Source organism: Gallinula chloropus (assembly GCF_964237585.1).
Source record: "Gallinula chloropus genome assembly, chromosome: 3".
NCBI classification, from domain to species: domain Eukaryota; kingdom Metazoa; phylum Chordata; class Aves; order Gruiformes; family Rallidae; genus Gallinula; species Gallinula chloropus.
The window spans coordinates 20865822-20892372 of record NC_140087.1 but is presented as its reverse complement, the minus strand read 5'-3'; the positions used below and the strand labels follow the sequence as shown (position 1 = coordinate 20892372).

Here is a 26551-nt window from a genome sequence, read left to right as displayed (position 1 = left end):
CCTCTTTCCCGACAGGACTGTTCACCCCAACATATTTGTTACCTCCTGGCAAAGTAACCACATTTTGTTTATTTAAGAAAATGTACCCACTGCTTGGGCAGAAACACAAGCAGAAAGTTTCAGAGAAATTCCTACATAATCTACCCATGCCCTAGTAAACCACGTGCTCTTAAATATGAGTAAACTTCATTTTGGCACTTGACAAGTCAATAATGACATGACTACTGTTACTAAGCCTTGCACACTTCCATTCAAAATCGTATACTTCACCTGAATGTAAAAAAATACCATTTAATTTATAGTACTTGGCAAAATAAAAACATTTGGTAGGAGAACATAAGAGTCACACAGTTCTGCAGGGATATACCCCCAACTTTGATCAGTTTTCCTCTTCATCATTTGTGTGGCTACTGTAGAAACTTAAGATGACATTTTCTCCTATTAATTTTCCAGCCCATCGGCCAAATAATGGCTTTTGTGTTTTGAACAGAGGTGAAATTATAAGAGTTTTTGTTTAACAAATTCAGCTGACTGGTGTGGCAGTTTGCATTGCACCCCGACAAGGCGGCGCATCACTAGGAGCTGATGTCAGTTAGTTAACCGCGTCTGCAACGCTCCTGTAAATAAGAACTTCCTTGGATCTCACACTGAAGAGGCATGCCCTGCCTTTTAAAGTCTCTTTGAGCAAGCACCTGCAGTTCTACAAAGACTCCAGCACTTGCTTCTGCATCCTCTCTTCAATCCTGCACGGCAGCACTTGTCTAACTGACTTCTTCAAACAACCCCGGAGCCAAAGGATTCTCGCTGTATAAAAGCCAAACACAGGCGCCTGCAAGATGAGGTATTACTATAATAAGCCAGGACTTAAACCAGAAACAAGAACACAAAGTGCCTTTCCTCCTTAAACTAGAAAAGAGTTAAAAAATTAAAATTTGAGTCTCAAAAACTTTCAAAATGAATCGTTCTACTCACCCATAGCAGTGCTGTAGGCATTTGGAAAGCTTTTGTCTATTCTCTGTCTCATGAAGACCCAGCTGTTGTTCTCAAACTTGCACTCTATAATTTTATTGTCGTACTGTTTCAACTCTTTTGTCACCTGTTTAAAAAAAAAACAACAACAAACTGTTTGGGATAAACATATTTTAATTCACGCTTCCCCCTCCACCTTTCTTTTAGGGATAAATAATAGAAGATCAAAAGCTGCCCTGCATTTTCCAGCAACCTGCCTCCATCCTACACAGAAAAACTGCACAGACTACATCTCCATTATACATATGCTCAGCTACTCAACATTTTAAAAATACTTTTCAAATCTGCTGTCAATATACAGCAATTATATTATGCTAAAACGTCAGCAGCTCTAACAGAGGGGGGAAAAAAGTCACTTCTGGCCCAAATGCAAATAGGTTTCCATGGGAATAAACTGCTTCCAGTGTAAGTGCTACTGCCAGCCTAAGTGCACGAAATGTATTATCCATGTTTCAGCAACCTTCTTTGTTGAAGGTCTCAAAGCCAAATGTCAGATTTCAATACCAGAAAGAGCTTATGGAAAATCATACCACTCTTTACATTACAGGGGATTTTCCTTTTCTCTTTTTTTTTTTGTTTTTTTTTTCTTTGTTTGTCTTTAAAAATTAAGACTGCAACTCCAACACAATGCAGGATTTCAAATCACACGTGTTCTAACTCTCCTTCAGGCCCCTCGTTATTGATTCATAGATTTGTCAGCAGCCAATATCCTGAGCTATTTGTCTTTCTATTTGGCAATGCTGCATGGTTTGGAAAATGTAGTTTATATGCAGTGGACTTCCTAGTTGTTTTGGCTACTTCATCCTATGCATCCTAATCTATGATACAATGCAAAAATTTTCAAGTAACCATGGTAACCCAAGAACCTTATCTAACGCTTTAACAGTTTTACCCATACACTTCACTTTGTTCCAAAGGGCCTCTTCAGAAGCAGAAAGCTGTATTTAACTGCTGCCTGCCTTGAGTTTGCTGGAGTTTACCAACAAAAAGCTGTACAAGGTAACGGAGCACTTTGGATCCAGGATCTTATGCATAAGCGCTCTCACATAAAGGGACTGGTTATTGCAATTCATTAGCATAATTTTTCACCTCTGTTGTCTACTTGCTCCTGAGTGGTGACACGGGAATTTACTACTGTCAGAGGGATGCAGATTTGAAAAAGGCCATATCTGTCTCCCGACAGCTTAATAGCACACACAGTGGAAAAGCCCATGAACCTTTTTTCCATTAATTCCCAGCTAAAGGCAATGAATTCATGAAAAGGTCCTGGGCATGCACCGAGTCCTCCTATACCACATGGTACAGGACTTGGCCTTAATTTGATAAGCAGAATCCTAAGATTGTTCTTGGTATCTACCCAGAATACTTGTATCCATTCCCAGTACCTGAAGGGAACATACAAACAGGAGGGGAATCAACTTTTTAAAAGGGTAGACAATGGCAGGACAAGGGGGATGGATTAAAAACTAAAGGAAGAAAAGTTTAGATTAGATATTAGGGGAAAGTTTTTTACAGAGAGAGTGGTGAGGGGCTGGAACAGGCTGCCCAGAGACTGGTGGATGCCCCGACCCTGGAGGTGTTCAAGGCCAGGTTGGATGGGGCCCTGGGCAACCTTGTGTAGCTCCAGGCCTGGAGGTTGGTGTCCCTGCCTGTGGCATGGGGGTTGGAGCTCTAAGATCCTTGGGGTCCCTTCCAACCCAGGCCATTCTATGATTCTATGATAGGGAGCCTGGGGATTCTACTTGTCAAGTGAACATGGCACTGTAAGACAATGTTATCAAGCCCACTTAAAACCCAGGCCTGTCCTGCTGCAGGACTGACAGAGTCAGAGTCAGGTTTCCCTGTCACACATCATTCCTTCATCCATTCCATCTTCTGCAAAGAGCTTTTCTCCTAAAATCATCTAATCCTTAAGCGAAGTTTGCATCTGCTGAGGATCACTTGGATGAAATCAACAGATTGCCCAAATCCGCAAACTTTGCCTTTGCAGCGCGCTCTGCACGGCACGGCACCACTTCAAGTCTGCATGGAAAAGCCACGTACAGCCCAGATGTTTGAGTGACACACATTTATGGACGCGTTTCTGTTTTGCAGGAAAACACAACAGCCTTTTCTAGCGCGCTATGGATACACACACCCAGGGAGAAACTCATGGCAGTGGAGCCCTGGGAAGGTACATTACTTTGAAAACAGCTGCCTAGCGGAAGCGGGGGCAGCAGGGGGTATGACTGCATGTCTGATTTTCTGCCAAAGCAGGGAAACGTTAGAAGGATCACCTGCCAGAGAGAGAAACGTATAAAACTGCAGGCAAAGACTCCAACTAACTGACAATCTCATAAGGCTTCCGCCTGGTTTATCGTTCTTCTAGTGTTCAGGCACTCAGAGTAGCAATAAATGAGATGGCAGCTTTATCTGACTCTGGCAATTAAGCAGTATTATTAACTATCTAGATATTCGCTCGGCCATTCATTAGCAATCTGGAAGACAGATCTTTCAAAAAATATGAGTGCCCGGCCAAAGCACTGACTTAAACGGATCTTCCTGTTAGGAACTTGGTGGTCAGAGCCTTTAACAACTGCAGGTTGCAGTGATTATTTTACAAGGGAGGAAGTACAGCACCTGCTCTTCCCTATACATTGTTAAATGACCTCAGTCTTGTAAACATACTTATTGTAACATTAATGAACATTTTAGGAACTGCTGGGCATTTGATCAAGATCGAGCAAAACAGAGTTTTGAGCATTAAAAATACCCTTCTGCTATCGCATCTTAGTAGACTTCTGAGTGCATATTGTTTATGCACAGGACTGAACAAGCCCACAGTGATCCCTGTATCCATAATTCACATCTTATATCTATCTATGACTTACATGCCACTTTCTGGTATTTCAGCTTCAAAGCCGGACAGGGAAACTGTCAAATTTAACTGTCTTGAGTTTCCTTCCTTTAGAGAAACCATTCTGAGCTGCTCAGAGCAGCATCTTCTGGATTCTCCCTTTGCAGTGTGGGGTTCATCTCTTGTTCTTCCCTTTAAGTATTACAGGTGATGGGAATAGCTGAATAACACACCATCATTGCCCCTCCTGAGAGGTGCAACATCTAGCTAGCGCTTCACAGAGAGGGGAGAAGTGCCTTAGGATCGAGGGCAGTTCTCAGCCTAAATACGCATCCTCAGCAGCAGTGATGCTTTCGGAACAGCACCGGTGCTTCTGCCGTACTGTTGATAAAGCACTTTGAACCAGCATTCAGCAGTTTCAAGATGGATCTTGAAACTCCCACCACAATGAGGACTCCATGTAAATGTCCCTAATTAAATATTTACTCCCTGGGCTATTTTCAGGCAGCCAGTCAGAATTAGAAGCCCAGAGGATCATGTCTCAGACACAGGGCTGTCAGAGGTGGTGCGCATCAGAACAGCATCTCTGGTCCAGGCCACAAGCATGTCCCAGGCAAGGACGAACACCAACATGTACTTTCCCTTCAAGAGGAAGGAAATTGAACATGCCCTGTTCCTTTCTGCATTTGATCTAGTTACCAGGAACCAAACAACTTGTCCAACTGAAATCACTTCCCAAAAATACAGATGAGCTTCCTCTTGGAAACTGATTCACCATATTACTGCTAGATTGCAGGATGTGATCAGATGAAGGAGGGCAAGAGCTGCATCCCCATTTCAGCAACAGCTCATTACCAAATCAGACTGGATGCAACACAAGGCCACTGCCTAAGAACACCAGATTACATGAAGATGACAGCTATCTTCCTCTCCCTGCTGAGAAAGGCTTCCTGCTGTCATCATCATCTGGGCTATTCACTAGGAAAAACTTTGGTGGGGTAAGCTTACTCCTTTTTCTAAGAATGATGATAGTTAAGGTTTAGGAAACCTCTTGTTTTCCAGTCTCCTTCCATCCCCTATGTTCTGAAAGAGATTCAAAATGTATTAAAAAAAGTGAAATATCTAACCTGTCTCCAATTATCTCTCCTGGCAGAATAATGGAGCCATTTTGAGATGAATCACAACAGTGTGTTTCTATGCAGTCACATTTTATGTTAATTTAGAGCAATATGTGAAAAAACAATATATTCAGCTGAAAAAGAGGAGAATGCTGAAAGCAGTTAGCTCTAGTCCAGTGAGCATGCCCGTATTATCTCCACCGACTACCAGTGGCCATGGCTTTTCTGCACCTCTCCACAGTGCATTTGATCATCAGACTGGTCCATCATTCCACCTGTTGAGTCATTCTTTCATTTACTTGAAGCATACCATGCATATTTACTGTGAAGACTTCACTCAAACACAAGTCTCATCACCCTTAATCCTGGAGAACGAAATTCCTGGGTAAGCCGCTACTTTACATAAGAGGTATTGGCAATGAGAATTTGGGGTTTAAGGTAATTAAGTTAATATTTGAGAAAACATGTCCACAGTGGACAGGCTTGAACTACACAAAGGCACCTACCTTTCCCATAGTCAAGATCTTCAGAAAGACAAAAGGAGGTAAGCTTTTAAATAAATGGAGACTTGATTGAAAGAAGCCCTGTTTCCACAAGCATATGTTTTTCAAAGCAACAGAAACTTACTCAGTAAATAACCCCCTTTAAAGAAAGTGATGCTTGTAAGCAAAATCTTCACACAACCTATTTCAAACCCTTTCTGTCTTTAAATGCATTTTTGTTGTACCTTCCCCTCTATTACTAAACATTTATATAGAGAAAATCATTCTTCAATTCACCTACTTCTATTGCTTATTCCACATCTCTCATCATCAGCCTATTTCTAAGATCCCAGAAGAAACGATTGTAACAGTAGATGCAGAGAATATTAACTTCCATGAGAGAACAAGTGAGCAAAAGCAGCCATCAAAATCTAACAAAATTAAAAAGATCTTTATTTCTAAATACAGAATTAAAAAAAAAAAATGAACCATAACACACAGGCAAGATAGATTCTAAGGGTCATGGCTTTCTATTTCCTAAGAAGAATCAGCCTTTTCTTTTTCTAGCTGGTGGGTGCAATGAAGGCACCCCTTTTTGGTATGCTTATGTTCACAAACTGCTTGTTTTAATTTTTTTAAACACAAGTTCCAATGCCTGGAGGGGAGCAAAGTTTCAAGCTGCCACAGAAGGCCTGGAAAGGAATTCTTCCTCCCTCTGATATCAGAACTAACTTTACTCCATTAGGATCCATTCTCACAGCTGGGTGTTCAGGAGGGAGAAATCTTTTGGTTGCTTCCCAGTCCCCCACTGCAGAAGAACTGGAGCCCACACCTTACCTAGTCAGGCAGCCTGCAAAAAATTAAATGACATTTTTCTAAGAACTGTCCAGAAAACATGCTGTTTGCAGGCTCCTTGTCCCGAGGGTACTGGGATACATTCAGCTACAGATGACAGTTTAGGAAATAAAATCTCTCCAGCAAAACAGCACATCTCAAATCCTGATTTCTGCATTACTCTCAAGTGCTGTGACTGCCCACAACTGCAAAGTACTAAAGACTTTATTTCTAAACATCTCAGGCAACATGGAATATCCTAGATGACTGAGAGAATTAACCTGCCCACTGGCATGACAACTCCATAGCCATTAAGAGCTTCATGTAAAGGCCAGGGAGAAGCAACAACAACAGTCAGGGAACCAGAAGAACAATTAAATGGGAATTTGAGGAAACAAAGAAGGATCAAGGCTTCCTGGAAGAATAGGATGGAGACAGAAAAAAATAGAGCAGCAGCAGAACCAAAATAAACAGCTTCTGAAGATACAAAGATAAGCCAAGCTCAAAATGAAATCTGTTTAAAGACTGAAGAGTTGAAGGTGACAAGCAAAGTCCAAGGCCCTTCATGTCAAACCGAGGCAAATGAGAGGAGATGAGGTATGAGAAACAGGGCTCCCCTTTATTCTGAGAACACACCTAAAGTGAAGCTTCGAAGCGCAGGATTTCAGTCTACGCCCAGCTTTCCAGAGGAATGTGCTTATAGGCAAGGGCCATCCTGGGTAAGCACTCTTACACAGGATTACAGATGAGGACATGAATATAAGAAATTCTAATCCTAGTGAGTCAGCAGCCATGAAGTCATTATAGCCCCCAGCACTTACAGGGCCTAATGCACATCCCATGTCGCTCCTTCAATGCTTCTTCCTAATTCTCGGACAGCTGGTTCAGATGCTTTTAAAGAACTTTTTTCCCCATTTACATAAAACACATCATGTTTTCCTCAGTAACACTTCTCAAAGAACTATACAAATTTAAGAGATGGCTATTAAATGCCTGTTCATACATACCATTAGTGTTCACAGGACCGCAAATATTAACACTGTCAGCTGGCAAAAGTTAAGTCAGTTCATCTGCTTCACATTTTTGTTCAAGCCAACACAGCTTTTGTCATGTAGCTTAATATCCATTTCTTAGTGTGATTCAAGAAAAAACACACATTTGTCAAAAGAAAAATAAGAGCAGTGGTAACCAGTTTTGTTGGTAAATGAGACATACTGATTGTGTTTCCTTTTAAGTAATACATTACCCCAACAAATGGTTATCAGCTTGGGTAAACACAATGTAGTTGATATATTTATTTAACATTAAAGAAGCCTTCTAAGCGTAACTACGCTTCTTGTGTACATAGGAAATGGAATTGCTCCAATTCTGAGATCTCATTCCTGGAAAGGAACATTAAGAAATATAAAAATTTTAACTTTTTTCTTCACACTAAATTAAACCCCAATGCCAACACCAAGCACTGGGAAACCATGGGAAAAGCTAAAAGAAAATCGTGTTACAAAATTACAAGAGTGAGGCTTTCTGAAATTGGGGGCAGGGGAGAGGGGGGGGTTTGTTTGTTTTTTATGTCCAGTGTCTAGCACTCACTGTTCATGACTGAGTCCTTCTTTTCAACATATAATCATTTCTCAAAGAGTTTCTCATTGTAACACAAAGTAATTTCAAATATGGATACTGTTTTCCAATACATACAATGGGTTGGAGTCCTGGGGTTTTTCTGACAACTGACAGATGGAAACGTCAGAAATCAAAAGCCTTCCTCTTATCAGTGATGCTACAAGTTGAATGACTTTCACTGCCAGCTGGAATCAGATTTCTTAATGTATCCTGGAAGCTGCCCAGTACACCTGACCTTGCAATGCCATCTGAACTATCTGTAAAAGAAACTGATGTTCTTCAGAGCTTTGTCTGGGACTCAGAGAGGAACACTAGTATCTACAACAAAGCAGATAGAGATAGCTGGTAACTGCTAAGACCATGATGTGGAAAGACATCTGTGCTTGTGCAAACGCTTTGCTCAAGGATGCACGCTCCTCAAGATATTCTTTCTCTGTTTTTCTTGTTTAATTAATGGGAAAAGCTGGTCAGCCACAGCACACCAACAAACTCTTTGAACACTTTTGGGCATTATAGCTCAGACATCTGCAGCACCCAAAGAGCAGCTGACCTTCCTGCTAGACTTGTCACCTAACTCCTAAGGGAACCTCACAGCTTTTCAAAAACCTATTTTCTTTTGATCATCATCAAGAAGGGGAAGCATAGATCTGAGGGTCCACACACATCTTGAACAGTTAAATGAAACAAAGTAATAAATGATTGATCCTCCTAGACTGGTATCCCTTGCCCAGGCACTCTAATCATCACAGGTCTATGGATTCAAGAAAAAAATCTCTGTGTACATCTTCTGAAAAAATGAGAAGCAGATGAATTCTGTACGGAGGACTTACGAACCTGGCACACGTCCACTGCAATGAGTTCTTACATAGCGGCATATTAAGAAAGCAGCTCGTGTAAGTCTGACCCTCAGCATGTGCTGATGAAAGAAAAGGCAAGAAACTCTAAGGGGGATGGGAGAACGGCAGCAAACACCCAGGCAGTAAGAGAGCAGTAACACAGCTCGCAAGGCAAGTGTCAGCGTGAACTTTCCGTAGAGAGGATGTATATTTGCTACAAATAGAGCTTCCCTTGCTCTTCCCCACCCTGGATTTCATAGAATCATAGAATGGCACGGGTTGGAAGGGACCCCAAGGATCTTAGAGCTCCAACCCCCTGCCACAGGCAGGGACACCAACCTCCAGGCCTGGAGCTACACAAGGTTACCCAGGGCCCCATCCAACCTGGCCTTGAACACCTCCAGGGACGGGGCATCCACCACCTCTCTGGGCAGCCTGTTCCAGCCCCTCACCACTCTCTCTGTAAAAAACTTTCCCCTAAGATCTAATCTAAACCTTCCTTCCTTTAGTTTTAATCCATTCCCCCTTGTCCTGCCATCATCTACCCTTTTGAAAAGTTGATTCCCCTCCTGTTTGTATGTTCCCTTCAGGTACTGGAAGGCTGCAATGAGGTCCCCCCGCAGCCTTCTCTTCTCCAGGCTGAACAAGCCCAGCTCCCCCAGCCTCTCTTCGTAGGGGAGCTGCTCCAGCTCTCTAATCATCTTTGTGGCTCCTCTGACCCCTCTCCAACAGTTCTACATCTTTCTTGTATTGCGGGCCCCAGACCTGGACACAGGACTCCAGATGGGGTCACAGACTCCAGATTTGGCACACAAAGAAGAACTGTCCCACTAAAAATCCCTGGGGCCAGTACTGAAACTTGAAGGTGGTTGTAGAAGTACTAGAGATGCACAAGCGAAGCAGCAAAATCCCATGGCAAACTGCAGAGCTCTTGAGCAGGTTATGCAAAAGCAAATAAGCAAAAAAATAATCCTTTCAGTGAAGAAGGAACCCACTGGAGGTTTCTGAAAAAAGCCACCCCCCACCAGGAAAGAAAGCAACTGTGCGGGCAGGTAAGATGGAGCAAGGATGTACAGCGCAAGTTGATAGAAGAAGCTGTAATTGGAATGTAGAAATGATTCTGCGAGGCAACCTTTCAACCACAGCCTGATAAATTTTGAGGACTGTATTTCTCCTTGACATGATCTACCTTGTAAAAGCTGGTCTTAACCTTCATTTGTGTTTTTCTTTACTCAGACTGCTTTTGCAAAAGGGAGCCAGCCCCTAAGCAAGAGCACTGCATGCTAAGGCACAATGATCCGGGAGACAAGAGTTATGCACCCATAGTAGAGAACATACTTTGAAAACACCACTTAGCTCATTCATAAATTATGAATTTCATAAAGCTTATTATTCTCAGTTTGCAAATGGGGAAAGAGAGAGATGGTTTGTGGTCACACAACAGGGAAAGCATTTACCCCCCATTAGGTTCTTTAAACCCGATCTTAATTACCCCTCAGGTACTTACACTCATGCTACCAAGAAATCCTGTGACAGAGGGCAGCTGGGATCTCTTTAATAATTTATCAGTAGAAACCCAAACAAATCTTCTGGAGACAAAGCAATGCTATCACTAGTTTACAACCTTTGGCAACACTATTTCTATACCTCAAAACAAATGAAAGAATATGATGAAGAGTTTTCCTGCCCTTCACGTGTTGGACTTCACCTCTGTAATGATGGCTCTCTTGACAAACATTTGTGTTTACCACACATAGATTTTTACAGTGCACTTTCTCTTACAGCTGTTTTTCATCTTGCCTTTGTACCCAAGCTATTGCTACTGTAGGAATCTACATTAAACTCATTTTATCTGTATTTCTTATACCCTAGGAGGGGTTCTGCTGCTTGCTGTCACACTGCTGGGGCCAGGTAACAGGGGAAGTCCCCGGGGCTGCGCTACCAGGACCTTCCCAGCCGTCTGAGGAAGATGGACTTTCATGAGTCAGGTAGTAGCTGATCACTACTCATATGATCCCCGGCTCTACAAACTCTTACCCTGGTAAGTTATGTGCCACTGAGCAGCTTCCTAAGATGAGTTAGCCTGCACCAGTCTTATCAGGATCAGGCCCTAAACCTAAGTCTAGTTATTGCTTACAGATTCACAGAATCACATAATCGTAGGGGTTGGAAGGGACCTCCAGAGACCATTGAGTCCAACACTCCTGCCAGAGCAGGCTACCTGGCTTCTGAAACGTTCTTAGAAACCGTGGGTTTCTACTCTTTTGGAAAAAAACCCCATCAATGATACCAGAATAAGCCAACAGAAATTCAAACTAGAATCTAAAGTAGCAAGTAATTGCAAGTGAGTCTTTTAAACCCACTTCTTGTAACAACACGCAGCTTTCAAATTGCAGCCATTATGAATCATCTTTTTTTCTTCCATTTAGGTCCCAAACAACCAGTTTTATACACTTAAGTTCTTTTCCCCCATAAATCAAAATTCACCACTGAGGAAAAACTGTGTTAACACCACAAGGAAATTTGTTTGCTTTGTTAAATTGAGCTTCAAAAGCATGAATTGAACGTACACTTGTGATCGCAAGTAATGCCTCTTCTTATATCCATTCGAAGTGTTTACTTTATTATAGCTTATTATAAATGTACTGTCTAAAATGCAGCAGCATGACTGTTCAATTTTCAGGCCATAATTTTATGATAATCGTATGTAATATATTCATATGCCTACTCCACTGCCTGACAAAGCCCAAACTGGTTTGTTAGCAGCTCTGCTTTCCCCACGGTTCAAATTTCTTTGACTCAGAACGTTACTGAATAACAACATTAAGAAAGATATAATCAAAATTTTACAATGTGTTCTTCGCTGTGGTAGGCAAACAAAGAAACACAGAACATTGGAAGCTGAATTCGGAATACTGACTTTATCAAATACTGGTATCTAAGTGATATGTAAATTATTAAACATGCTATGCAAGCATTATTAGAAAGGTGGGGAGGAGGGATCATGATTATAAATTTATAAATGCTTTCTACATCTAGAAATCCTATTAATACTTGAGAACACTGAGATTGTAAAGACCAGAACTAAGCAAACTTGCTTTTAATCTGTATTTAACACGTGTTTCAGTTTTTGCATAGAACTTATTTACAAAGAGTACTGTTTTTTCTCTTTATACATTTCAAAGGCAATTCCTAGGTACTCATAAATCTGATACTAGAACACAATCCCCATCCTCTTCACCAGATTGAATGGCTTGTCATCAGCCACATCTCTCAGAATTCACAGAATCATAGGGGTTGGAAGGGACCTCCAGAGATCATGGAGTCCAACCCCCCTGCCAAAGCAGCTCCATAGGACAGGTCACACAGATAGGCATCCAGACAGGTCTTAAATATCTCCAGAGATGGAGACTCCACACCCCGCTGGGCAGCCTGTCCCAGGGCTCCCTCACCCTCATTGGGTAAAAATTCTTCCCCATGTTGGTGTGGAACTTCCTGTGCTCCAACTTGCAGCCATTGCCCCTTGTCCTGTCTCCACAGAGCACTGAAAAGGGACTGGCCATTTCCCCCGCATCCCATACTTCAGATATTTATAAACATAAACATTATGGACCAAACTCCTATGAACCAAAGGGCTGGGCCACAGAGAAGAGCTCAGTACCCCTCATCATAGTTTTTATATGGTCTGTGTATTTTTGAAAGATTGCCAGATCTTGAAAATACAGAAGTCTTAAGGCCAAATAAAATCTTATTGTTTAAAGAAATGTTTCAGGATTTGCATTTCTTTCACATGAGAAAAGAAGAATTTTGAATTTTCAAATGCAGGATGACAAAAAAGAAGTCAAACTATGATTTTTAAAACCTTGCCATTTTGAGGGAACTTTCTTACATACGATCGCTGAGATTGGAGTTCACAACCCTGCTGACTCAACCTTCTATTCTGTAGCTAGCACACAGGATGAGTTTCAGGTGACTGCCAGAACCATTTAAGTGAGGGAGCTGATAAATGCCTTGATGAAGCACTGCAATAATATAAAACACAAAGCTGAGAAGAGCCGAGCAACAACCACTAAAAAAAAAATAAAAATGATCTACTCAGCAGTGCTATAAAATCCAAATAATAAAGCAAAGAAGTGTTGGGAAAAAAGCTGCAAAAGCCATGTTAGGGATTTTTCATTGTATCTTTCAGCCTTCTAAGATTTCAATTAGAAGGAAAATAATCTTTTTTTCCATTACTGATAATACATCACAACCAAAAGATTAATGGATGCTGACTTAACGCACTCTCAAAAATTAGCTTTGATCAAAGCAACCGCTGCAGTGAAAGTCAACAGCACTAACTCACTTCTCAACTGCCTTTATAGCACTGAGCTGGCTTGAACTCCCTCCCTTTCTTGAATAGTTTGCCTTAAACTTCAAAGCCTAACTGGCTTTGAGGCTTAAGTAACAGAAAGCTTTTTTCCCTCCTTCTTCAAAAGCAATTAAAGACGTTCAGTATAATCTGACCTATAATCTTAAAGCTGAACATGCAGGTCTTCTTGATCATTGTGGGGTTACAGAGTGGAAGGAGCTAGATGGGGAAGTTAATCGTGGCTCAGACACTGCAAATGGTTTCATGGCCTTGCCTGCTGATGAGGTCAGTCCTCTCAAAGAAAGGTAAGCGAGGGCTAATCTATCAACAGCACAGATTTGTTGGTAAATGAGGCTATAGAGGGGCTCTTTCTGCTTTACCTTTCATTGCAAGCCCCTCCTTCCTTTCCATTCCTTGTTATTAATGAGTCTGCAGAGTTAGGAAACCAGATTTCCCAGTAATGGATGTGTGGTGGGGTGGGGTGAAAGACTGTGGTGATCATGGGGCCGAGGAATGGACAACGTCCATGGACTTCCAAGAGTCACAGTTGGCTTCAGAGGATTTTACAGACTTTGCCAGATGTAGTCTGAGAAACCCATGAACTTCTTGGTCCGTTGGGGCAGAAGTGCTTCTAGAGAAATCAGTATGAATTTTATCTGAGCTTCTGGTTTACTATTAACTAAACAGGATTGAAACTTTGAAAGGTGAGTGCTGGCAACAGGAGACAAGTAACGTTTTGACAGTTGGTCCTGCCAGGGACCTACCTGGGCCTGAAAGGCAGGAAATCTGGGAAAACCCGCTGTACATGAGCGCATTTCTCAGGGCTTTGCTCATACCCTGTTATTATATGCAAATATAATAAATATATATTATCAATAGCAAAACAAGCAAGCGACACTATTTAGCCTTCATTCTTATTTCACAAAATGACTCCAGTTAGATGGCCTGCAAGAGCTAAGGCAAGCAAAGCCAAGAAAAGTCTCTTGAGTCTTCTAGATAGACAGCTTTTCCAAAAATCCCCTCGTTGCAGAGCAGCAGCCTGCAAAGCCCTCTGCACGGGTCGATTCTTAAATTCTGCAGAATTCAGAACCTAATTTGAGCGCTCTGCTCAAGCGGTACAGCTGTGTTTGAGTGGTTGTCCTCCCCCACCTGAGGCCCAGGACTGAAACAGCATTAGTTCTCTAACAAATACAGCCGAAAACATTTGTTTTGCTTTTCGCATGGCGTAACAGCATTACAAGTAACATCATAAACCCATTCTAGAGCCAGCCAACGGCACTAACAATTCCAGCCAGGAACAAACCTAATTCGTAAAGGCTCTTTCTCTAAGAGAACAGGCAGCCCTAGAAAGGGAAAACTAAAGAGAAAGAAAAACCAGGTAACTGTTGCCTGATATTACGTATTTTCATAGTCTGTGAGTTTTACATACATAATTCTCAAGTTGTAAAGCCCGAGGCAAAAGGGGATGGATTTGTCAGGCAAGAGCGCATGTGGTGGGGAAATCCATGAACCGAAACAGAAAGCCCTGGTTTGTAGTTTCCTATCACTAATTACTAATTACAGATTTTTTTCCTTAAAGTTCTGAATAAAATATTAACAAGCCAGTAATTAAGTAATTCAGGGTCTGTTGCTTTAGTGCATGCTTCAGTATTGTAAGTCCGAAACCTCTGACTCACTGATCTATAAACATCCTTCTAAATTATTCAGAAACGTCCCCCGCTTTCCTTCTATTGAAGTTAAGTTACTCTGAAACCTCTTTCTATGCATTAATGGCATCCAAAGCATAACCAGTGGAAAGAGAATGCAACATTGTCGGAAAATACACTAATTGTATCTTGCACTACTGTGTAAAAGAACAAAACCATTCCAGTCTCCAATTCTGCTTTTGCATATGCCTTGACGTTGCTTCTATCTAGACCAGCCTCTTCCCTACATCCCACACAGGTTTCTTCAGAGGCTGGGTCTGTATAAAAGAAGTGCTGCAACACTTAGTTAATCTGCTCCCGCAACAGTCAAGCAACCAAGCGAGGCTAACCATGACCCACTAACGAAACGAAGCAGAAGCTGGGTTGCACATGCCTGTATTACTAGTAAATTACTGCCAGGTAGGTTAACATATGAGGCTAATGGGGCATTTTATTTCTTGTGTGGTGTGGCATTCATACGCAGGCAACGGGCATCTGATTAGAGACCTGTGACTAGCGGTGTTCCCCAGGGCTCGGTGTTGGGTCCAGTCCTGTTTAATATCTTCATTGACAACCTTGATGAGGGAATAGCATCCACCCTCAAGCAAGTACCTGATGATACAAAGCTGGGAGGAGTGGCTGACACGCAGGAACACTGCGCTGCCATCCAGAGAGACCTGGACAGGCTGGAGAGCTGGGCAGGGAGAAACCAGATGAGGTTCAACAAAAGCAAGTGTAGAGTCTTGCACCTGGGAAGGAATAACTGTTCGTATCAGTACAGGCTGGGGGATGACCTGCTGGAGAAGAGCTCTGTGGAGAAGGACCTGGGGGTCCTGGTTGATGACAGGTTGGCCATGAGCCAGCAGTGTGCACTGGTGGCTAAGAGAGCCTATGGGATCCTGGGGGGCATCAGGAGGAGTGTGGCCAGCAGGTCGAAGGAGGTGATCCTCCCCCTCTACTCTGCCCTGGTCAGGCCCCACCTGGAGTATTGTGTCCAGTTCTGGGCTCCTCGGGATAAAAAAGACAGGGATCTCCCGGAGAGAGTCCAGAGGAGGCTACAAAGATGATGAAGGGCCTGGAGCATCTCCACTATGAGGAAAGGCTGAGTGAGCTGGGAATGTTCAGCCTGGAGAAAAGAAGACTAAGGGGGGACATTATTCATGTTTATAAATATCTGAAGGATGGGATGCAGGGGGAAATGGCCAGCCCCTTTTCAGTGGTCTGTGGAGACAGGACAAGGGGCAATGGCTGCAAGTTGGAGCACAGGAAGTTCCACACCAACTTGGGGAAGAACTTTTACCCAGTGAGGGTGAGGGAGCCCTGGGACAGGCTGCCCAGGGGGGTGGTGGTGTCTCCTTCTCTGGAGATATTCCAGCCCAGTCTGGATGCCTATCTGTGTGACCTGTCCTATGGAGCTGCTTTGGCAGGGGGGTTGGACCCGATGATCTCTGGAGGTCCCTTCCAACCCCTGTGATTCTATGATTCTGTGGTCTCTCCAAGGCAGTGCGGACCATGGTCAATATTAACCCCCGCTCTGGCAGACTGCCTGAGTCCTACCAGACTGAGCAGCTGGATTCAGAGGCTCTGCAGCACTATTTTGATACAGCCTTGTTCCCTCTCAACTTAGAGCCCTGCCAGGCTCTTGGCTGAAGGTGAAAGAAAGCCCGTGGTTGACTTATGCAGAGCTTAGGTGAGAGATCAGTCCTCCAGCAGAACCCAGGTCTTTCCCTCCCTTCTGTACCAGTGCGCAAGCAAAACAGATAGATAATCTCACATGGAGCCTGTAAGGAATCTGGCACAGCATCTCATGAATCTACCCACTAAGAACATAGTCAATTTTTTTTTTTATTACAACGCATTAAGCTAAAATCAATAGATTCATTTACCAAAATGGATTTAATACTTCAGCTAATCAAGGGAAAGTAACATTTTTCTGAAAAGAAGTGACATTTCATTACAGCGTTCAGTTGTAAAGTCACTGGCAGGAATTTTTCTGTATACCAATTAAACAGTAACTCACTGAAGTTAGTAACATAAAACACAATATTGCATATTTACAGTTTCCTCCCCAGTAAATGAAAGCATCTACAGTTCTCAGCAATACCAATAAAGTGTCTGCCTGCACAATCGTGCTAACAACGCTGCCACAGCTCAGATCTTTCCTTTTCAAATCTTTCTACACTATTTTTCCCAAAGATATAACATGCTATTTTCTCCACAATCAACCTTTTTTTCCCCTTTGGAGAGAAGCAGAAGTGGCATTTTGAAAACTTCAATTTGCTGAAATATAATAGCACCACTGAGCTCTGTTGTTCTTCACTTTTATTCTCACTTTATGCTGGAAAGATAAAACTGCAGTGGTTTTACTACTGTCAAACAAAAAGTAAATAAATAATGGGTTTGTTGACTATTACATAACAAGATACCCCATATCACTATTATTCAATGGAGTTTTGGTATGTATTTCCTCTCTCAAATATGAAATTTTACCAATATTGTAATTGTTCTGGAATACTGCCAAGCAGAGGTAGACAAGACCCTTGCAAGGAAAACTGTGAAAGCCACTTTGATGGAAAGAATCATTTAGTTTAGCATTCCACTGTAAATCATAAAAAAAGATGAACAAATTAAGAGTGTGAAAAGAAATGATCTTCCTTGATTTACCATCTAGGTACAGCTTAATTTTCCCCGGGGATGACTGCTTTCTAGGTATCAAAGGCATTCTTTGAATGGTACAGGGGCTATTTATCATTTCCCTGTGTGTAGGACATTAGAGTCCTTCTACCTTTACTAGTAGGAAATCCCATTTTTATTTGCCTACGGGCCAGCCTTTCCTGGGCACCACCTAGTTTAATTCCCCCTTCCCCCTTATTTGCTAAGCATCTCTACAAGCCACCAACTTTTTCATCAGAGGTCTAACACGAGCTTAAGCTCGTGGGACCTACCTGGTATTACAGCTTATATTTGAGGATAGAAATGGGGGAGGGAGCAGGAATGGATCTCTGAAAATCTATTAGCAGGAGCTGAAGTGGCATTTAAGCCACACCGCATGTCTGTGGGGAACACCAAGCTGGAAATGCTCACTTGTAGTTAAAACAGCTGTACAGTAAGAATTTGGTTTTACGCCAGCCTTAAATCTCATAATTGGAGAAGTCCAGAGGGACAGGTGAGAGTATTCGCACCACTACTTTAGGTACTTAAAATTTAGGAGCTAGCTGGGGTATGTGAGCCACTGAGAGAGACTGGCACCTCTAGAAAGCAGTTTAAAAGACCCAGCAAGGGAACCGTCAGGCACTTTTCTTAGAGGTTCCCAGATTCACCCCTGGATTCAACTGCTTTCCCACTGTCTACACAGGGAGCCTGTGGGGTATACAGTGACTGAAATCAGTTCGTGGGACTAGCCTCCTTTATAGATATTATAATTAGACAGGATATTATCCACAACCCCTTTTCCTTTGTAAGCTGATATCCTGCATAATTATCTCATTTGATATTTCTTCTACCTTCTGTGTTATTGTTTGCAGGCCTATTCTTTTTCATTTATCTAAATTTAATCTGCATTTGCCTTTTACTAGTCCTAAACCAGCACAGTACCTCTCAATACGATAATATTTGCCGTCAACTGTTTTCCCCCAATCTTATCAGCATCTGACATTTAAAATATTCCTCATTCATGATGTTCACTATGCGTTTTATATATACTATAAAGAAAGGTCTCAGAAACAATTTCCTAGTCCAAGATTTTCCCTCTTAGACCATCTCTCACCCTTTGCAACTTCAACATCTTGATTTATTCATGAGTAATTTATTGTAAAGACATTATCATCTGCATTTCACAAAGGTACTACAAGTTCAAGCTCATTTATCAAGTTCAACCTCATTTGTTCGGTTTAGACTCAGAATAACTCACCTCTGAAAAGCTTAACAAATTTAGATAGATTCTGCCTATAAACTGTTTACAACAACAATTTCCTTTCTCTTCTCTTCTCAAGCCTGATCTTGGACGATGTTCTCATGGGTCTTTAAAACAATAAACAATGGTTAAAAGACTTTGGTCAATTACTTTTTGCTGTCTCATTTGATTAATTGTTTTTTTCTAATAGGGTCTGATTTTTATAATTTTATTTAAAATAATTTTTAATATATTCTCTCTCTTTGGCTGCTGTGCATTCTATTGCCTTTATTTCACTTGCCTACAGTTGCCTACAGTACCTATAAAAGCCTCTAACACAGAAAGGTCTAATGCAGAAAGCAAAGATGAAGAACCAATTTAAAAAATCAGAGCAGATTAACAAAGAACAATTATGGTAACAAATATGACATGAAAGGAACCTCTTCTAATGGAAAAAAAAAAGACATACAAATTTAGGACACTACTTGTCTGAGAAGACAATTATGTACAATGAATTTCCTAAATTGTCTAAAACTCTGAGAAGCTTGAGCACATGGCTACCCCGTTTGAGTATTGTATTCTAGTCAAACAAACATGCAAATGCAATTGCATTTATGGAAACTAAGCGTGGGGGCGTCTCCATCAAAGGGAAAGCAGTCCTCACTGCACCTCAGACAGCACAGGGGCCGGCCCCAGAAACAGCTGTTGTCATCAAGGTATCCCCAATTGCTCAGAGCAAATTACACTCGCTCTGTGCTGAAGCACACCCAAACCAGGTCTGACAACCCAGTTGTAACACAGGAACAGCTGCAGCAACAAATTATCATGTTCAAGAGCTTAAAATCATCACGGACAAATCACCCTCTTCTGCAAGATGATTTCTGTAAAACATAAGAAAGCAAAACAAAAGATGGTGCCAGCCCCAAATCACCCACGTACGGGAGCCAGAACACTCTCCAACGCTGAAGCCTGGGAAAGAACAATGTGACAAAGAGGACGAGGACAATAGCAAACCACAACTTGCTCTGCAGCGCGAGAAATCTGGCAGCTCTACAATGACCTGATCAGTTATTCCACCGTGACAAGTATGAGGGCTCAATGCAACACAGATGAGAAATATCTGCAATATCTATGCTCATTTATTGCTAGAGCAAACCTCTCGCTCCCAGTATCCTTCTCAGCACTACTTAGTTAGGAGTGAGCAATAACTTCATGGTTCAGAGACACAGCTTAACCCTTCTGTTTTGCTGTCTCTTCAACATGGAAAACAATCTCTCTATTAATGTATTATTTTAATAAGACATAATCTGCATAACCTAATGATCACATTTATCATAGTATGTTTTCATACTACTGGGCATAGGAAAGCTACTATAAGCACCATCTGCTAATCATTTTGAAAATTGAGTTTTCTGTATGATTATACTTCTCAGAATAGTATCTGTATAGGGTCAACAGCTAATATTTGGAAAATTACCAGTCAGGTAAGAAAGGAAATGAACTCAAGAAGAAGAAGTGCTGAGATAAAAAAACCCCCACTCCAAATCATAATGAAAACTAAAGTCTGAAGGCAATAAACTACTGCTGGTTGTAAATCTTATTTATCAAATGAAACGAAACAGAATACTCCAAATCAACCAACCCTAACATGATAGTAAAATGCTGGTTGGCTTAATCTCATAGGTATTATGAGAAAAGTACTCCAACCAAAAGGTCTGAAGAAGAAAAAAATCAATGGTTTTAGGGATTAATTTTGAAAGCTTTTTCACAATAGGTCAGTGTCGCTGATGGAGAGGGACTGCAGACAGGGTTGGAGACGAGGGGAAGGTGTCGATGTTAGAGAGCATGACCATGGCTTCCCAGCATAAATGCAAGTTTTGTTTCTGCAGTGCTCAGGTGTCCTGGTGTACACTCTTAGGCATTTGTTTTCCCCTACTAATACCCTTTACACACAACAGTGACATCGTTTCACACATTGACAAAGTCTCCTAGTTACATTTACATCCAACAGCTACTCAATGGCTGCTCTTCTTCCAGACGGTTACTGTTGAGCTTTGCTACTAATCTAGCCAGCGCTGCCTCTCCCAGTTTCTTCTATCATTCTTTATGGCTCTGAATAATCTATAAACTTCTGAAGTTTCAGGGACATTCCTGAGAACACCCACATCTCTCAGGTCCAGTTATGCTCACAGATTTTTAGTTTAAGCCAAACACGCTTTATATACACCACACACTCCATTAAAAAATCCATATTGTCTCATTATGTGAAAATAGCTGCAGAATGACTTCAAAGGGAAAAAAAATCCTTTCTTGTTCTAAATAAACATTTTAGTGAAGAAAACATCTCATGTTCTTTGAAAGAGGCCCATTGGATCCCCAGAAGGTAATGAAATTCCACCCCTTAATGGAAAAAAAGACATACCTCTTCATATTTTTGATACTATGAGAAAACCAGTCACCTACAAAGGGAAATACTTAACAAGAAGAAAGATAAGTGCCCACAATGAAGTACAGAAAGTCTTGTACAATGCAGCAATAGTTGCAGCCATAAAAAAAGGAGGAAGAACTGAGTGGTACCCTGTACGTTAATATTAGGGACTGAGATTCAGCTCTATTCAGTTAGTAATAGTGGAGGCTCAGAAACATCCAACAATTTCCCAACAAACAAAAATTGATGCAGTTTCATATAACCTTAAGAACTAGTTATATTTCACAATGGTGACAGCTTACACTCTTGACCATCACAGAACCAGGAAAATTCAGGTTAGAAGGGACTTCCAGCCATGTCCTGCTCTAGACTGGGGTAACTTCAAGGAAGAGTCAGGTTGCTCAATGCCTTTTTGAGATCAATTTTGAAAACCTCTACAGATGGAGATTATGCAGTCTTTCCAGGCAACCAACCTCACCATGAAAATGTTTGCCTTACATCCAACTGGAATTTCCCCTCTTCTCTTGCGTTCCTGAGAAGTGTTTGGCTCTTTTTTTGCCTGCAATCTCACTTCACATAATGCAAGATTTCAATTAGTCCCCCTCAACTTGCTTTCTCTTCTTCAGACCAAAGAAACCCAATTTCTTTAACCTCTCCTCACAGGTCATGTCCTCCACCCTTCACAGAATCATAGAATCATAGAATGGCATGGGTTGGAAGGGACCCCAAGGATCACAGAGCTCCAACCCCCATGCCACAGGCAGGGACACCAACCTCCAGGCTTGGATCTACACAAGGTTGCCCAGGGCCCCATCCAACCTGGCCCTTCATCATGACCTCCCCAGGAACCACTCCAGCAGGGTGACTTCTGTGCCGCAAAGTCCCCAAACACTGCCCTGTTACTCCAGATGTGGTCTGGCAAATGCTGGAGCAGTGAACAGTGGCTCTCCTTGACCTGCTAGCTATGCTGCAGCTAACACAACCCAAGGTTGGGTTGGCCTTTAGCACCTGGCTGGCTCGTGTTCACCTTGTTGCCCCTGGGATGCTCTGGAGCTTTTCCAGAGAGCTTTTGTGCACCCAGGAAGGCTCCAGCCTGAGCTGCTGCAGGAGGCTTGTTCTGTCCCTGACGCCCAACCCTGCATTTGCATCTCTTAAACTTCATGAGGTTCCTTTGTCAGCACTTGTTTTCCCAAGGCTTTCGTGAGATGAAGTATTATTGCACCAATTTCCTATTCCTAGGACGTATGTGTATTCCAAAGCCCAAGAAATGGAAGGCTTAAAAAAACTGCAATCTGTTCATTTTTACAGTACTCATTAAAAGGATTTGAAGATTTTTTTTTCTTAAACAGTTAATACAGAAGTAAATAGAAAATAAATAAAAAACCCCAACAAACCAACTCCGATAAATTAAGTCCTACAATCAATTAGCTATTGCTTTAACCTTTCCAGAAGGCTTAATTTACCCTATGCTTAGCAAGAACAAACTTGGATTGATTTAAAAAAAAAACAAAACAAAACCAAACAAAAAACCCCACAACCTACTGGGAGCTGAAATAACAAAAGATGTCCAATAAAAAAAATTAAAATAAAAAACCCCACAGTCCAAAAGCAAGCACCAATTATTCTGTCTTATTGGCAGCAACAACAGAAAACTGCAGAGGTAATCTTCCTAATTCTGTGGACTTCTATGGAACACCACATGTTTTACAAAGAACAAATTTTTTTTAACTGAGTTCATAGGCATAATCAAGACAAAAAGCAAAATGGGGACTATCTGATCCATCAGAACAGAGAGAATTTATAAATTATAGCTCATTAACATTTTGTTCTTAGGGGTAGCAATTGTGACAGCATACAAAATCACTGCTTCAGTTTTTGCAGTGCTCATGCAGATTTAATACTTGTTATTCTTTTTCTGTTTATATCACTAGTTCCAAAACTAGATTATTTTTATTTTTTTTTTTTAGTATTTTTCTTCCTCCTCAGTGTGTCCACAGAGAGTAAATATGCCCACTGTATGCTGGCATCTGCTGTAATATAAATGCACACATAAGACACATTAATATGGATTTATATTACTGGTGTCTAACATCCCCAGACAGGACTGAGGGCTCTAATATTCCACAGACTCTACAAACATACAAGCAGTCAGGATCCCTTGCCCTTAAGACTTAGCAATTCCTCTTGAGAAAAGCTGCAACAAAGAATGACAAGATGTAGAAAAATGAAAGAAAATAAAGGGATAAAGAATTAAGTCATATGCTTTTTTTCTTTCCTAATTAATTTTCGAAGTAATGGTTCAAAATTATTCTGTTTTCAAAATGATCTAAATTTGATGCCTTTAAAAAACATGTAACTTAGGCAGTTTCTGTTACTGCTGTCACAAATTCAGAACTTTGTTTTGACATTCAGAATAACATTTAGGATACAAAGTCAAAGAAAGGCACCTTGAGCTTGGGACAGAAGACTGTGAGATGTATAACCAGTCGCTCCAGGTTCCATCAGGTTCACTTCAAGTCCTAGGCTGCCCTCCCGAAAACCCTCTCACTGCTGAGAATTAACTTTATCTTTAATGTAAAACCCTCCTGCATTCCCAAGGAAAGAAAACAGGGTCCATGATACTATGCCAGGTCAACTCTTCATGTATCCCAAACTTCATGAGCACCCTGAAGATAAGAACTAAGATGTCAGATATGACTCAGTCCTTCATGTGAAATCAGTGTAGAAGAAAGGAGTAAGTAGAAAAGGAGGTCAGATCCCGGCACCGGAAGACATTATCTCAGCGTTGTATGACTTCCCATGAGAAGACTGTACATCATCATCTTGTAACAATGGACATTAGGAACAAAGCTTAAATTCCCACTCCCTTGAGAAATAAAGTTTTAAAGATTACCTGGCAATCAGCCCCACTTAAGTGTTAGTGCTAAAACTGTTTCCATGTGTTGACTTCTGTGTGAGACACAAATATAGGTGGTTTCCCAAAAAGACAGACAGAATAGGACAAAGGAAGAGAAGGATTTCTTTTCATCAGCCCAACAGTAGCAAGAGGATCCGAAAATCTTACTGCCACAGCCCCAAGAGACTCTAAAACATTAGAGCCTCCCACCTGTTCTGTTTGGAAACTGTTAATAAGAATAAATATATCTTATTAGTGTTGATTGCTTTATCATAAAGATACAGTTTGAATGTCAGAAGAGGTAGAATATTATACATCTTTATCTTCCGTTTGTGTGTTTTAATTCAGAGTGACTGTGTTTAATGAAACCTAGGGATTTACCTGAGTTTATCTTCTTCTTTCACAGTCATCAAATCATAAAATGATGGCATTGCTTCTCAACACCATAAAGGTGTTTTTTCCTAGAGGAAGTTGGATCCAGATCTGTAGTTCTCAAAAGTATACTTCAACCTTCAGCATAAATTTCTTTCTGTCCAGCAAAACCCATTTGTTCTCCTGTCATTGCTTTCCCAGTTTAAAATAATCTTCTCTCTTTCTTCTTCCCCTCACTGCCCGTGTTAACTCTGCTAATACAAAGATGAAATAATCCTTCTCTGACACCATCTTCCTAAGCTCACCAAGCAAGTTACCACTATTTTTCTTTAATTTGACAGGCCTCTGTTCAACCCAGTGGCGTTTCTTTCGGTTTGAGATCATTTGTCTTCAACGTGAACAACCAGAATCAAACATCTACAGATAAATCCGTGTTTCCTTTTTCTCAGGAATGTCTCACTCCAGAGATGCTAGGGCTGCATTTGTCTTTTTCTTCAAGCTGAAGACACAATATCCTTATGTTTTATTCTATGGCATTCTGTATCTCATACAACACTAACAGCACAAATAACCAGGGAAAACAAGCAACAGTTACAAAACTCAGGTTATGACTTCATGATAAACTAGAAATCATTTCCCATTGTGGTTGTGAAAGCAAAGACCTCTATTGATAGGTAGGAAAGTCCAATAAGCAAAGCACCAAATAATTAGGGCTCCAACAGACTCTTACTGGCTGTTAAGAGGGAAAATGTTTATATGTATTTTCCTAAAACTGTTCAGACCATGTTGTTGCTGTGGAGCTCTGTCAGGACAGCAACTGAGCTTACAGAGAAAGTTGGACTATTTGTCCTCCTTAATGTGGAGTAGCCTGAAGAGCTGTACCCCACCAAGGTGCTTCAGATCTGTCTTCTGTGATCAGACACTAAAACTCCACCCAGCTTTGGGATCACTAATTGGCAGTAGAAGCCATTGCCACTCAGGGAAGAAAAACATGCCAGCTTCAGTCAAGAAATCAGCAGCTTATCCTCGCTTAAGAAAGAAGGTCTTGAAAGCAGCAAGTTCACCAATTCATGCCTTTGCCCTCTTCTTTCAGGAAAAGCTTCTTTGGTAAATTGTGGCCAATCACTTCAGTAATCATCTAGAGGCATCTGATATTGCTGAAGGAGTCATGAGTGAGGTCGAGCCTGGTTCTCAGACATCGATCGGTTCAGCCTCTATGTGTGGACAAAGGCACAGCAACGGTTCTGAAGATGTTTCAGCTTTTGGGCACACTAGGGTACATTCTCTGAGGCGCTGATAAAAGTTGCCTGTGGATCTTAAAGTAAAAGTGGATGGATTGGTATCTGGAGGGTCCATTGGTTTTGATGTGACACGATCAGGGAAATTACTGCAAGGCCTCTCTCTGGCAAAACTCCACCACAGTTTATCACGTTTTAAGTTAAAAGTGTATTTGATAAGGGAAAATGAGGCAGTTGGGCAAATAATAGCTTAGAACCCAACTGCAGTCCTGGAGCGTTGGCAGTAGGTTTAGCTGACTCCACAGCCAGCAATACTGTTCTCAAGCTTAATAACATCCCAGGTAATGGCTACTGAGCTGCAGGTCAGAGCAGAGGGCTCGATTCCTTGCTAGTCCTTGACAGCAAGACTGCTGATTCTACAGCAGCAAGTTCCCCAGAAGCAAACTTAAAAATTTCTGTATCTTTCCACTGGGGTCCTACCACAGAAACAAACTACTAAGAGCACATCGCTATCTCCAAAATACTCTTTTCACCGTAACTGTCCTCACATGCCATTAAATCAAACAATTCTATTTTGAACAGAGTAGTATTTATTATGAAACTTTTTAATAACTACTCTTAAAATGCTAAAAATAAAATAGCAGTAATTAATCTTTATTTAAATGGTAATTTAATATGTTAAGAGCCCAAAATGAAACTAGTGATTAGCTCAATAGCAAAGACTGCCAGAAGCTTCATTACTGATTAATAATGGAGAACACAGTGTACTGAACAGTTTCCCCTAATCCCAGAAGCATCTAGGAACTGCACTACAAAAAAATTTCAATCCTAATAAATTGATTAAGGAATATAATTTTCTTTATAGTTCCAATTACTGGATATAGTGTAGCTAATGTTTCATTCTGATCTACATCGATCAAAACTATTTTAAATA

The 26551-nt window shown here is 41.3% G+C and overlaps 1 protein-coding gene across 2 annotated transcripts in view; it reads right to left on the bottom strand.

Annotated features, from left to right (window-relative positions):
- Positions 1-26551, bottom strand: part of RNGTT (RNA guanylyltransferase and 5'-phosphatase) — a gene marked incomplete at both ends in the record, with an annotated part of 184240 nt that overhangs the window by 1940 nt on the left and 155749 nt on the right. For both annotated transcript variants that reach the window (XM_084262183.1, XM_084262184.1), the window contains one exon: positions 973-1096. In XM_084262183.1, coding sequence (XP_084118309.1) covers positions 973-1096 — 124 coding nt within the window. The remainder of the gene's footprint in view (positions 1-972; positions 1097-26551) is intronic.